Source organism: Quercus suber, unplaced genomic scaffold (genome assembly GCF_002906115.3).
Source record: "Quercus suber isolate HL8 unplaced genomic scaffold, Cork oak 2.0 scaffold_806, whole genome shotgun sequence".
Taxonomy (NCBI): Eukaryota; Viridiplantae; Streptophyta; class Magnoliopsida; order Fagales; family Fagaceae; genus Quercus; species Quercus suber.
In genome coordinates this window covers 273635-288648 of record NW_027070241.1, presented here as the reverse complement: position 1 = coordinate 288648, position 15014 = coordinate 273635, and the positions used below count along the sequence as shown (strand labels likewise).

General features: G+C 36.2%; 1 protein-coding gene across 7 annotated transcripts; it reads left to right on the top strand.

The window, feature by feature from the left end:
* Nucleotides 1–444: 444 nt before the first annotated feature.
* LOC111990264 (uncharacterized) lies at nt 445–11595 on the top strand. 7 transcript variants are annotated; one of them, XR_010626603.1, is made up of 4 exons: nt 1718–2208; nt 2957–3261; nt 10167–10314; nt 10638–11254. XR_010626603.1 is itself a non-coding variant. In XM_024022063.2 (3 exons), exons 2-3 carry the CDS (start codon nt 1855–1857, stop codon nt 3221–3223), a joined length of 621 nt encoding a protein of 206 aa, XP_023877831.1. In that variant the 5' UTR covers nt 445–867; nt 1827–1854; the 3' UTR covers nt 3224–3393. The 7 variants fall into 7 exon arrangements, 5 of the variants coding, with proteins under 5 accessions (XP_023877831.1, XP_065623513.1, XP_065623512.1 ...); XR_010626604.1 differs by lacking the exon at nt 10167–10314 and adding an exon at nt 8771–9583; XM_024022063.2 differs by lacking the exons at nt 10167–10314; nt 10638–11254 and adding an exon at nt 445–867 and having other exon boundaries at nt 1827–2208; nt 2957–3393.
* Nucleotides 11596–15014: the final 3419 nt, after the last annotated feature.

Below are 15014 nucleotides of genomic sequence, written 5' to 3'. Positions count from 1 at the left end.
AAAAGTTTGAATAATATAGATCACTTGAAAACAAGAATAGCATTTCTATCTTTTATCACAAAAAAATGGAATAATATCAATCAAATTAATGCACTTAAGTTTTTCAAAAAAAAAAAAAAAAACTCAAAATAATAGAATGATTTTTTTTTTATAAGCATTTCTATCTTTTATCACAAAAAAATGGAATAATATCAATCAAATTAATGCACTTAAGTTTTTCAAAAAAAAAAAAAAAAACTCAAAATAATAGAATGATTTTTTTTTTATAATCAATAAAATGATACATTTGTAGAAATAAATCTTATATTATACAGGTTACAAAATAGTTATATATTCACAAACTAGTTTTCAATAAAATTGGCGTCAAATAGTAAAATCGGACACCACACTGCTAAAAAGGTACTAGGTGGCAGCATTAGTCTGCACTTTCCAGAAACCTCAAGAAAAATGAACACTATGATGTTATACAGCATCGGAAGTAAAAATCGGCCCAATCGAATGGCGACAACAATTCCACAACCACTAAGGCCACTGTTAAGCCAGCACAGAACAACAACAACAGCCAAATTCCTCATATCTCGCAACCCAGCACATAGATGGACCAACACAAACAACAACAACAACAACAACAACAGCAACAACAATGCTCTCAGTTCTCCTAGACTCACCTATTTCCATCATCCTCATCCTCATCCTCAACTTAATCCTGTTCATCTTCCTCATTCGCTTCGCCATCGTTTTCTTCTTCCTCGTCATCCTCTTCGTCTTCTACGCCGGCTTTGTTCACCTCCTTTTCGACATTCTCTGACCCTTATGACCACTTCTCAGGCCACCGCGTCAGACTCCACACAGCCCTCAAACAAAACGGTATCCCATTTCTCTATCTATATAGCTTTATAATTCATTTGTGAGTAATGGGTCTCTCAAGCTTTGCATAAATTTTTGTGATAATTGGCTATCTCTCTAGATTGTCAACCAAATATGAGGTTTGGTAATCATAATTTTATTAAAAGAATGAAAAATTCAAATAATTAAATGTGGAACTTAAAAATTTTAGTTGTAAAAAAAAAAAAACCATAACAAACTATAAAAAAGTTTAAATAATATAGATTACTTGAATAAAAAGAAAAAGTATTTCTATCTTTTATTAAAAAAAATAGAATAATTTCAATCAAATTAATGCATGTTTTAAAAATAAAAAACTCAAAATAATAGAATAATACATTTGCAAAGATAGAGAGATAAAAAATAATATAAATATTACGTTTTGGAAAATAAATCTTAAGATTTTATTAAAAAATAATTATAAAACTCAAACTATATTATTAGTCAAGTAAGGTTTGAAACAAATTTCATTTCTAACAAATTAAATTCAGAAGACTCGATTTTGTTATGAGAAAATCGAGTGTGAGATACTCGATTTTCAAGTGAGTATCGAAATTGAGTGTAAGACACTTAATTTTTAAGTGCAAATTCACTTGACAAAATTAAATGCAGAGAACTCAAATTATTAGAAACTAAATATGTTTGAAACGTTGCCTAACTAATAATATAAGTTGAGTTTTATAATTATTTTTTAATAAAAACCTAAATCTTACGTTATATCAAGTTACAAAATAGTTGTATATTTACCAACATTACAGTAACTTTGTAATTACTTTTCACTAAAATTGGTGTCAAAATTTTTCTATATATTAACGATTGAGCAAGAGCACCGTCCATCGTAAAATTGGACACCACACTTGCTAAAAAGGAGCTAATAAGTGGGCAGCAATAGTCTTCACTTTCCAGAAACCTCACGAAAAATGAACACTATGATGTTACAGCATCAGAAGTAAAAGTCAGCCCAATCGAATGGCGTCAACAATTCCACAACCACTAAGGCCACTGTTTAGCCAGCACAGAACAACAACAACAACAACAATAGCCAAATTCCTCATATCTCGCAACCCAGCACATAGATGGACCAACACAAACAACAACAACAACAACAACAATGCTCATAGTTCTCCTAGACTCACCTATTTCCATCATCCTCACCTTAATCCTGCTCATCTTCCTCTTTCGCTTTGCCATCGTTTTCTTCTTCCTCGTCATCCTCTTCGTCTTCTGCGCCGACTTTGTTCACCTCCTTTTCGACATTCTCTGACCCTTATGACCACTTCTCAGGCCACCGCGTCAGACTCCACACAGCCCTCAAACAAAACGGTATCCCATTTCTCTATCTATATAGCTTTATAATTCATCTGTGAGTAATGGGTCTCTCTAGCTTTGCGTAAATTTTTGTGATAATTGGCTATCTCTCTAGATTGTCAACCAAATATGAGTGATGGGTGATTGTATGTTCATTCAGTAAAGTGTTATACTGGGGTTTTCCTGGGCTGTTTTAGGTTTGTCAGTCCTATTTGAGTAATGGGTCACTGTGAAAACCTGAATTTGTTAATCATTTGTGCTAATTTTAGCTGTTTCTCTTGGTCTATCTGTGATGTCACTGATGTGTGTAATGGGTCTCTCTAAATGGACTAATAATGTATGATTATTGGCTGTCCTCTGGATTTTTTAGTCATATGGGACTATGGGAGTGATGGGTTGCTGTATATTTTATTGATGATAGCCAAAACTTAGGTGCAGTTCCATAGGTTCTCAAATTGAATTCAACTATGGTATATGGTTGTATTGACCAATGCAGGAAATAGTCTTTAAAGGACAATTATATTCAATCAGGTGGTTCATTGATATATGGAACTGCATGGTTTAATTTAATTGGAGCTTAAGGTACAACACCTAAGGAATTGTATTTGTATGAATGATAGCTTTTGATTCAGTCATGCATGCGTTGTAGTTCTCTCTTTATTTATCAGCTGCAGCCTGGTGATAAGTTTTATCTGTGCAAATAGGGGTCTTGACTCTTGAGTCTCTTGACTTGAGTAATGGGTTTTGGGTTTTGAATGTGCAGGTGAGGGTTGTGATAAAGGGGCGGGTACAGGGGGTGTTTTATAGAAACTGGACAGTGGAGAATGCGACCCAATTGGGGCTGAAAGGTTGGGTGCGGAACAGGAGGGATGGCTCTGTGGAAGCTCTATTCTCTGGGAACCCTGATGTGGTCCAGGAGATGGAGCAAAGGTGTCGCCGAGGTCCACCAGATGCAATGGTTACTGGGCTTGAGGTATTTCCTAGCAGTGATGATCCTGGTTCTGGATTCAAGCGAAAACCAACTGCCTGATCAATCCATTTAAAAACATAGTACCATTTACTGTGCTAGTATGTATACTCTTTTCCTCTACATAAATTATGCAGCAAAACTATAAAGGAAACATATTTGATTTAGTTGTGAATCAGTGGTCATCTTGTTCAATGACATGCTTCTGAAGTATTATACTTATATTTATTATACGTCAGCTTGTGAATATTTGGTTTCTGTTCAGATGTGTTTGGTTGATGAGTACTTTGTTTGAACTAAAGATGTGCTTGTATAAGACTGCTACCCTTACAATACATCTATCATTTAAATCCATTGACATTGAACTCAGATTCACAGAACATGGCTGCTTATTAAACATATTTGAATAGCTTGTATCCTTCTCAATAGTTGCTTCATTCTTGATGAAGCATATGTTAATAGATAACACTCTAGGAACTTGTGGGGCCTGAATAATATGATGAAAATAAATGGGGGATTTTTCCTTTGCCTTTTTTCTACAGTGGCTTAGTGCAAAATCATCATGCTGAGATCCCAGTTGTGATGAGTTGCCTTCTGATCCTGCTATAGGAAACCACAAGTCTTAATCATAAAATATACTTTCTAAGTCAACTGCCAATCTGAAATGTCTTGTTATGAGATGTCTTAAAATCTTGGTGCAAATGTATAATATAATCCCAGATTATTCATACAGTCAGGTTTGGTTGGATATTGTGATTCATCGGTGCGATAATTATATAGTTGTACAGGGTCCTCTCAGTGCTTATAAAAAAAGAGGTCTACTTTATTCGATTCTCTCAGTTTGTATATATAAGTTTATGTAACGCATTTTTTAGTAATTGTTTTAATTCTATATGATATTTATTTGGGTGACATGGGCATCGGTGGATTGGGTGGATCATTTTGGGAATGTGTCTCAAAGGGTACTTCCCTGAGTAGTTTTGGATCACTGTCCACTCTTGGTGGAAGCTGGTGGAGTCTATAAAGGTCGTAGTGCCTTTAAGTTTGAGAATATGTGGTTGAAAGATGAGGGTATTGTGGAGAGAGTTCGGTAATGGTGGAATGGGTATTGTTTTTTGGGTTCTCCTAGCTTTATTCTAGCTCGAAAATTAAAAGCTCTTAAGGATGATTTGAAGAAGTGGAATAAGGAGGAATTTGGTGATTTGGCGTTTAGTAAGAAAAGCCTTTTGTCTGAGCTTTTGGGTTTGGATGCTAGAGAGGATTTGTTGGGTCTTTCGCATGAGGAACAAACTTGTCGTACTCAAATTAAAGGTGATATTGCTCATTTAGCTTCTTTAGAGGAGATTTCTTGGAGACAAGTCTAGGGTTTTGTTTGTGAAGGAGGCTGACAATAATACTCGTTTCTTTCACCAAGTAGTGAACTCCCGTAGAAGAACTAATCACATTAGAGGTATAGAGGTGGATGGTGTCCTTTATGAGGATGAGGAAAATGTGCGTTCTCAGGTGGTTCAATTTTATCAAGGTTTGTACACGGAGTTTGATACATGGCACCCTACTATGGATGGTTTGGAGTTTGCCAGCATTGAAGAAGATGAGCGACTTTCTCTTGAGAGGGAATTTTCTAAGGAGGAGGTGATAGAGGTCCTCCAAGAGATGGAGGGTGATAAAGTTCTTGGTCTTGATGACTTCCCTATGGCTTTTTTTCATAAATGCTGGAGTGTTGTGGAAAATGATGTTATGGCTTTTTTTGATCACTTTCATAGGAGTTTAGAGTTTGAACGGTCTTTGAATGCTTCTTTTCTATCTTTAATTCATAAGAAAAATAATGCTTTGATTATTAAAGATTTTTGCCCTATTAGTTTAGTGGGCAGTGTTTAAAAGTTATTATCTAAGGTGTTGGCTAACAGATTGAGGAGGGTGTTGGACAAACTCATCTCTGAATCACAAAATTCTTTTATTGGTGGAAAACAGATTTTGGATTCAATGCTAACGAATGCCTTGATAACAGATTAAAGCATTGTATTCCAGGAGTGGTTTGTAAGTTAGACATTGAAAAATCTTATGATTATGTGAATTGGGATGCTTTATTCTATCTTTTGGAGAGGATGGGTTTTGGGGTTCGATGGAGGAGATGATTAAAGGCTTGTGTCTCTACTGTTCGTTTTTCAGTTTTGGTTAATGGATCTCTTGCTAGTTTGTTTGGAAGTTCTTGAGGTTTAAGACAAGGTGATCCATTGTCTCCTCTTCTTTTTCTTTTGATCATGGAGGTTCTTAGTGGGATTCTAAAGAAAATTGAGGAAGGTGGTCTTTTTCAGGGTTTTCATGTGGGACCTGTTAATAATACTGTTATTCGTATTTCACACCTGCTTTTTGCTAATGATACCATTCTCTTCTGTGATGCTTCTAGGGAGCAGTTGCTTTCAATTAGGTTGGCTTTAACTTGTTTTCAAGCCTTTACTAGTTTGAAGGTGAGATTGTCCCTGTTGGGGAGGTGAGTAACTATCAAACTTTGGCTGACATTCTTCAATGCAGGGTGGGCAATTTACCTATGACATATTTGGAAATGCCTTTGGGTACTTCGTATAAGACAGCCTCTATCTAGAACCCTATTTTGGAGAGGATGGAGAAGAAGCTTTCGGGCTGGAAGCGTCTTTATTTATCAAAGGGTGGTAGGCTCACTTTGTTGAAAAGTATCCTTTCAAGTCTTCCAACTTATTATCTTTCTCTATTTACTGTTCCTAAAGCCATGGCTATTAGATTAGAATGTATTTAGAGGAATTTTTTGCGGGGTTCCTCCGAGGAGTGATTCAAATGCCCCTTAGTGGCTTGGGAGAAGGTCCGTTTCGCGCTTAAGCAGGGTGGTTTGGGAATTCGGAAATTGGTGCCTTTAAATTAGGCTTTGTTAGGGAAATGGTTTTGGAGATATGGCCATGAAACTACTCATCTTTGGCGGAGGGTTATTACCATGAAATATGGGGAGGGGAAAGGGGGGTGGAGCACTTTAAAAACTCTTTATCCTTAGTTATTTTTGTGTTCAACCAATAAGGAAGCTTCTATTTCTGATGTTTTGAGTCCTTAAGTGGGTGGAAATGACAGAGTGTGGAACTTAAGATTTTATAGGAAATTCAATGATTGGGAGTTAGCAACTTCTTTCTCTTTTCTTCACTTGATCCAATCTCAAGTTCCTAGGGGTGGTGGAAGTGACGGTTTTTGTTGGAGCCTCAATGGAAGTGGAAAGTTTGACACTCGGGTCTTTTTATCATAAGATTCGAGATGTTACTCCTTCTAATTTCCCTTGGAAGGGCATTTGGAAAGTAAAGGTTCCTAAAAGGGTGGCATTTTTTATGTGAACAGCAGCCCATGGCCAGATTCTCACTTTGGATAATCTTATGTTATGTGGTTGCTCCTTGGCAAATCGTTGTTGTATGTGTTGTTGTAATGACAAATTTGTGGATCACCTTCTTATTTTTTTGTCTATTAGCTCATTCTATGTGGATGCATATGCTTTAGCTGTTTGGGATTGATTGGGTCATGCCAAGTTCGGTTGCAGACTTACTTTGTTGTTGGCATCATTGGCTTGGGAACTATAATTCCGATATTTGGAATTTGGTATCAAGCTGTTTGATGTGGACTAGTTGGACTGAACGTAATCGGCTTTCATTTGAGGATATTGAGAAATCAATGGCCCAGTTGATAGATTTGTGCCAGCGAACTCTCTTAAATTGGTCTCAGTGTTGGGGTCTTTCGGATTGTTCTACTATTATTGATTTTCTTTCATCTCTTAGAATAGGATTTTGATTCTTTTATTTCTATTTGTTTCTATGTTGTTCTTTGTTCACTATTGTGAACTCTGTGTATTTTTTATTCTTTTCTATTAATAATATTACTTACTTATCTATCAAAAAGAAAATTTATTTGACATTAAGAAGTATTGTCATTGTCCAGTTATTTAAGGGCTTCCTAAATCATAGTTTGATTAATGCTCAAGAACGTGCTGCCTGTTATCAAAATTAACACCCCCTCCCCCCAAAAAAAAGGTTTGTGATTTGACAGCTTTCACATTTTAAGATAATTTATCGCCAATGCAGTTATTGTCTTCTTTTTTATGTCTACCGGCTTTTTTGTTAAAGGTATTGTCCATGCAAGTACACCCATGACTAGATTGCCACCAAGTTTTGGGCCACAAATGAGAGACTAAGGCCTCTCGTTAAGAACAGGTTACAGTTTTCTACTTCTTTATTACAAGCCAGAGTAAACAGATCCATCATCCATGACAGTTTCAAGCAATATTTGTTTGCTTGTATTTCTTGTATAAAATTTTCAATGAGTACCTTGTCGTAAGGGAAAGAAAATGAAAGAAGGGAACCCATGCCTGAAGTAGGAGGAAGAGTGTTCTGGCTTGGTTGTTTTGATCCTTTTCAGGGTTTTCAGATGGGAGAAGATGAAAGTGGAGAGGAGTAGCAAAAAAAAATGAAGGATGAAGGAGAGGGAACGCTGGTATGGGTGTTTTCTATTATGTGTAGTGTTAGTGGGTGGGTCCACCATTTTACCAAAAAGTAGAGTTAAAACTTGAGAGATGTAATTCAGTTTTGTAACCAAACAGAAATTGAAGAGGTATTTGAGTTAAAGAGAGATTTGAGATACGAATTATGGGTTAAGAGTTTGAGTTATGAGTTTTGGGATGTGGGTTATGAGATATGGATGATGAGATATCCAAACAGGGCCTAAGTAGTCATTCTTTTTCTCTACTCTCTTCAACAAAGTAAGTAAACCCTATTTTCTGGGATAAACATAAACATAACCACTTACTAGTATAGTAGGGAAACTTGGATCCCCCCACCTTCCTTCTCTCCTTTCCAGTAGCATGTTCAACAAGCTTAAGTGGACAAAGGCATGCATCCTTTAAAAAATATTGATTTTTTCCCCAGTTTTCCAAGTTATTATAAATCATTTTTTATAGGGTAGGAATTCTATTGTTAAATGGTTGGTAGCTTGGAGAAATTTTCTGTGATGAGGGGTCAGTCACATCTCCTACAGAGTGTCGATTAAGAGAGTATATGATCTTACCTTGCATGGTTTTCTTTTGCAAGGCCTAGGTCTTCTAATTTTCAACCTTAAAAATTGCTTTGAGGTGTACCTGTTCTCAGATTTCATTTTCTTATGTGCAACTGTGGCAAGATATAATATGGCCACTGAAAAAAGAGGGAATAGGGAGAGAACGACTGAGGGAGAGAGGATTTAGATCATATCTTCAAGCTGAATTGGTCAATCACCAAAGATATTGCCAAAATTAAAGTTGGTTTATTGTTGGAATGCACAGATTGTGTTTGTAGATAAGTAACTGGAAAACAAGTTTATTTAATTTATTGAATTTGCTTAAAGTTAGTAATGACTAATGAAGAGTGGTTTTTGAATTTTTGGTGGAGGATTTCATACTTGGGTGAGTGTGGTGACAACTAAACTTAGAACCCTGTGATAAAATGTGAAAAAGTTGAGATGCTGGAAATGTGGTTCACTTATTGTTACTTTAATATATCTTTAAATGTTTAGAATATAATCAAAGTTGGAGGCTCCCTTTCATCAGCTTACCTGGTTTTGCTGTCCTTGTAGTGTGCAATATTGGCATTCCATAGCACAGTGTGGGAACATCCTCTTCATTGCTCTGGTAAAGCAGATGTTTGCTACTCCTTTCTAGTTGCTTTACCGGTATACCATGGGCCATGTATAGGAAGGGGTAGCTGTTGTGTAAGCCTTGCTGATTGCAACTTTTGTGGTAACCACCATACCAGAATAGGAAAACTGTACTGAAAGTGAAAGATGGGAGCTTACTATGAATTCAAGGTGTTGCACAAGACATGATTTATTCCTTTCAGAATGGCCATGTCTTTTCTTCACTTAGGCCTATACTATTGATACATAAATCTCATCACCTAGGGAAATCTATGCAAGCAAAACTTTCTAGGCTCTCAATAGGCTCATGTAAGTTCTACTTGGTAGACCTGGCTAGAATGAGAGGTGATGTTGAGTCTTATATGGAAGATGCTAATGAGAATCTGAAGTTTCTGAACAAAACCAAGAAAATACATCAGTGCTTCAATGGCTGCAGCTCCTGATGATGATAGATATGATTTAGACATACTGAAACATATAGAGAGGAACTGTCAGAGGATGTGAAGCAGGGAGATTTCGTGGTTCACACCATCGATGATGGTAAACTTGAGAGTTTCATCATTAAATTGGATTATTTAGCTCACCCAGGGTTTATTACGTTGGTAGACAAAGCTGAGTAGGAGTTTGGATTTGAACAAATGGAAGTCCTTGCCCTTTTCTCCTAATGAACTTTAAAGGATTCTTGAAAACCAGAAAGAGGGAGGTGGAGTTGATAGATGTCCTTGGTTCCATACTGTGTGGTAGTTTTTGGAGGTAAAGTATTTGAATTATTTAGAGTTTCCTCTTCTTTTCTAGTTTCTTGTTTCTCAAGTGTTATGAGTGAACGTAGTTTGTGAAGCACACGGATCAGGATATGGAGAGGGTCAATTTCATGGTTTAGATTTAGTTTTCAAAATTTAGGAGTGTGCAGGTGCCATGTCATTTAAAATTTCATTCCACCAAATAATGAATGATAACCAATTTTAAATACTGGGGCACTGTATTCACCTTTAGATTTGTTGACTGCCAAATATTGCCATAAAATAGTCTCTCTCCATATTCTTTTCTGCACTGCACCCTTCCACCCCTTCCTTCCACTCAATGTAAGTTTAATCAAATTTCAAAACTGAAGTTTATAAGGTGGTATGTAGGTTTGATAATTTAGTCATTAATATGGTTTAGCCCTGGTACCTGCATCGTACTTTCATTGTTTCTGTTCTTACCTACGCATCTCAAATATGTTGTTAAAGAGCACATAATTTTTGAGAAGCAGGTTCTTGCCAATTATTAACTTTTGCTGTAAACTGCATAAAGTAATTGCAAAGTGCATTTTCTCTCTTTTTGGGTAAAATTTCAGAGTGCATCATATATTATGTAAGTGAATCCTGAAGGCTTCAATGATAGGATGAAGTGTCCCCATCCACGGGCCCAACCAGAGTCGCTTTTCCCTTTCCAACTCATGAGCTCTAGTCCTATGTACTTGAGATGGGACTTTCTGCACTAATGTAAGAGTTGGGATTTTTATGTGACTGACTTGTTTCTTCTAACGCCCTCCATGCCGCTGTGTTTTTGTTAATAAATCTTTCAAGTTTCAAGTTTCAATGGCAGAGAACTGACCGAGTTTCTTTTGTTAAACCTAAATGAAGGTTAACTTATCTATTATTCAAGCAATTATACTGTGCAACCCATGTTATTACATAGCTGAAACTCAATTTTTTTCTGGTGGGGGATAAGAAATGGGTGGAGAAAGGGGCATAGCCTTTTGTGTCATATTTACTTTTGTCCTCTCATCAGTCACAAGTGTTTCTTCCCGACCCTATTATTGCAGGTAATGAAAATTGTCATATCCAAGATAACAGCTAATTTAGTCCCAAAAAAGGTGGTACAATGAAATTGACACATTGATGAAGTACCACATGCAATGGCCCTACATTTGATCTCTTTTCTTCCGAATTTTGATCTCATATGCCCTTCATGCTAGATACCAGATGCATTATATAATAACCATAATGCATGGGGAAGTGCTCGAACTAACTTCTCGTTTTGAAGTCCACCTAAACATGGCTAAAACTGGAGATTATAGGAGAGTAAGAAAAGGCAGCAATGGAATACTTTGTTCCACTGGGGGAAAGCTACAAAAAAGCCTCTCACTGTTTAAAGGGGTGAAGCAAGGCTATTTTGTGGTAGTTGCAACAGAAGGCTGGAAACCAGAGAGGTTTGTTGTCAAACTGGGTTATCTCAATAATCCAGAGTTTTTGAAATTGTTAAAACAGGCGGAGGAAGAATTGGGGTTTTCCCATGAGGGAGCCCTTGCAATTCCTTGTCAACCGGATGACCTGGAGAGAATCATTGGAATGAGAAGATTTGAAAGAGAGTAAAAATGGAAGGATCATTTGTTGTATGCTTATGCTTTCTTTGGCTCATTATGCATTCATTATTTTTTTTCATGCGTCTCCTTTTAGCTATCCCATAGTTTATTATTGTATTGGCAGGGTTGTCCTTGGCAGATAGGTTCGGATTTTTTATTTATTGATAAGTAACATAAGTTACACACGAACTCAATGGGTGTTGAATCTATGGCTTCACTCCACATTATTATGGGGGGAGTGCTGGTTGAACTATAAATCATTGGCAGTGGCAGTAAGGTTCAGATAGTTTAGATGCCAAAATCTTCTTCATGGTGTAACATTGTGAGTGATGCAACAACAATATGGCATATCCAACGCCAATCTTTGTAATTCACATAAATCAACATGATTTGATCAGTATAACTCAAATTTGTCTCCTGCTGTTTATTATCTTCACTTCCAATAGTAGAATTAGACCTTACGTTGTATGAACTCATGTACATTCCCTGTGCACATTATATTTTCCTACTTTTGCAGAATAGCACATTAATGTGAAATACCGCAGAAGAGTTGGCTAAGTAAAACCCTTGATGCCGACTTAATTAATTCTCTGTTTCTAAGGTTGTTGAATTCCAATCTCTTGTCTGTGAGATAATGAGAGCACTTGCACCAGTCGGTGTAAAATAGAAAAAAAATGCACAATTTTACACATTATTGCTCCAAAATCTACCCACATTAGTCATCTATAAAATTGTGCATATCTATTATTGCTACAGTAACCATGTAAATGTACATGGTTACTGTAACTTTCTATTTGATTTTTTTTTTCTCTTCTTTGCCACTTGATTCTCTCTCCACTCTCATCCGATTTTCTCTCTTCCCCTACTCTTTCCCTCCTCTATCTTCTCTTGAATCCAACAACATGCTTTGCCAATTGATATAAATCATCAAACCCAAATTGCAAAAGAACATATGGAGAGAGTGTGTTCAGGCGGGGTAGCTGTGAAATAATAAAAAAAATGAGAAAAATGATTGTAGGGCGTAATAACTTGTCCCGTCAAGCCAAAGGCCCAATGAAAATTAAAGAAGGCCCAATAAAGAAAGGAGGCCCACTCAAGCCCAACCTGTCAAGCCACAAATCACACCAAAGAACTTCATTTGACCCAACTACACTTGTCGAGGAGTATTTCACTTGAGTTGGCTTGTTGAGGATAATTTCACCCAGGTTGGCTTGTTGAGGAGAACTTGCCCGAGATATGTGGTCCAGGAACTGTAGTACCTAGGAATGCGCCCTATCCGAACACATTCCTCAAGGTATAACACTAATCACGAGGAGTAATTGCATTGGCGACATCAGAAGGGGACAAGAGGTGCCCACACATTAATTGTTGAAGTGACCAATCTAAATAGTGAGCAAGACACATATTCCTCCTATGATTCTAAAAAGGGGATATAATGCCTGATAAAGTAGGGCCCCTATCATTACAAAGCCCACTATTTGCATTAATATAAATAGGGAAAGATCCCTTAGGAGATGGGGTTCAAAAAAATTAGAGAGAGCCAGAAAAAATCATTGAGAAGAACCCACTTCCCTATTGTTGCATGTGTGAGCCAGAGGAACAAAATCACCTTTGAGAATCCAATTTCTTAGTTTGCATGTGTGTTTCAGGCATTATTCCTACTTTACCATCCCGTTTTGAGGTCCTTTCTCTTTGGATCTCCCATTGTGAGCTATCCTTTCCCATTCCCACATATATAAATAGATTGTGACTTGCTTCAAGCCCAATCCCATCTGGCCTAACCCCCACAATGAATATTTAAATAAAAGATAATGTATAATAGATAATCTGATGTGGGTATTTTTGCAATGTGTTTGCATAAAATAGAAATAATAGGTTGTTATGCTAAAATAGAAGGAAAATTTTAGACAGACTGATACGAATGCTCTAAAATCGTAAAACTAATACCTAATTTCAAATCTAGAGAAGCAAACTGGGATCATTGATCTAGAAGTTGAATTTGGTGCATAAATTGTTGGTGACATTGTTAATAATAATAAAAAATAAAAATAAAAAAACACTAATAATAGAATTTTACAAGATATGGCTGATGACTACAGATCCTTCATTAATTGGTTTGAGAGGAAACATATTCTCTTGAATGTCTGTAGAGAAGCGAACTGATCTACCAATGCCCTAGCCAAACGTTGTTGCAATCAGTTACGACGCCTTTGTATCCATTAGTCCCTATAAAGGGTTTATCAACTATATTGTGTACTTTCTGTTTTCTTGTCACTTTGGTTAATACTAATGTCCATATCTTGGCAAGCCTTACACCATGTAAATATTGAATTGAATGGCTTTGGACTATGAAATATCAGAGATAATGACAGCTTGTAATGTTTTTTCTCAGACTTACCATGATACCATCCTTTTTCTTCAAAGATTTAAGTGAGATCAGGGGCAAAAATTTCATGGCAACCTAGAGATAAATGCACAAAATTGCTGAGAATTCACAAAGAATGAGTCAGAAAGAACAAACAAAATGAATAATAGTATGAAGAAGAAGATGATTCACTGATTCGCCACTCTTTTTACACATATAACACCAATCTACAACTGCAACACCCTTATACTATAAGTTCTCAAGAGTCAAAATCTTACCTAATGTGGCAGTCCATGAGAAGAAAGCAATCCTAGGAGGGATTTTTGAACGCCATACAGGTTTCCAAGGGAATAGAGTATCAGGAGTAGAAGAAAGGGAGAGATAATATTTACTCACTTTAAAACTCTTATTCCCAACCAGTTTCTAACAAAGTTTGTCCTGTCCTTCACCATTAAGAGGTCTGTCAATTATTTTTTTCTCTATCATTATTAATTACAACACTCATAACATTGAGAGAGAGATATTTCTCTGCCATGGATGCACAGAAGAGACATCTTCCTAATGAACTTAATATCAAAGCATAATTGAAGGTAAAAGTTTTACCTTCTATGAACAACTTACCAACAAGGCCAAGCCCTGTAAAACAGAAAATCTCTTAGTGACACTAACATCATTCACATGAAGTTACAAAAAAGAGAAATAAACAATAGAGTACTCAATCAAATAGAAGTAAGCCAGTATGATTATTGGAGTATTTCCAACAAATCAATCAAATCCCTTTTTTCATAGATATTTTTTTAATAATCTGATGGTTCAAATCTACATCCAATTTTTTGTTAAAAAGCCACTTTTTTTTTCGCTTAGGTAACTAATAACTGCTCTTACAGACATAATTTCCTATGAACTCCTTCCTCTACCCAGCCCCAACGACATGAACTCCATTTCTTTGGTTCTTCCACAATTAGTCCTCCACCCTCCCCCTCAACTTTTTGAGAGCTGTAATTAATAAGAGAAAGAGAAAAAAACTATAGCGTTAAATAGATTAGTTGATTTAGCAAGCTTTAAATATTCAATGCTGACATGTCAATAGTGTTATTTTGAGTATTAGATCTATTAGAAATCTATGGTCTAAAAAATGTATAACTTGAAATACAAACAAATTCTATTCACTACAGATTAAATTTTGATAGTTCAAAATTATTATAATCTTTGATAATTTTATTTTATCTCTAAAGATCAGATTTGGTTTCATTTCTTTTTCTCCTTATAAAAATAATATATAAGAGCCTAAGATCATTTAAGTTGGGTTTGGATACAAATTATTTTTCTACGTGTTTGCGTTTGGCGTTTCCAAACGGTGGGACCCATGCTATAGTAGCAATGCGTTAAACCTTTTTGTCTGCATTTCACCTTTTTTTTTTTTTTTTTTTTGGAGAAGCGTTTCTATGGCTGTAATTGTTTTCCAGTGGGTC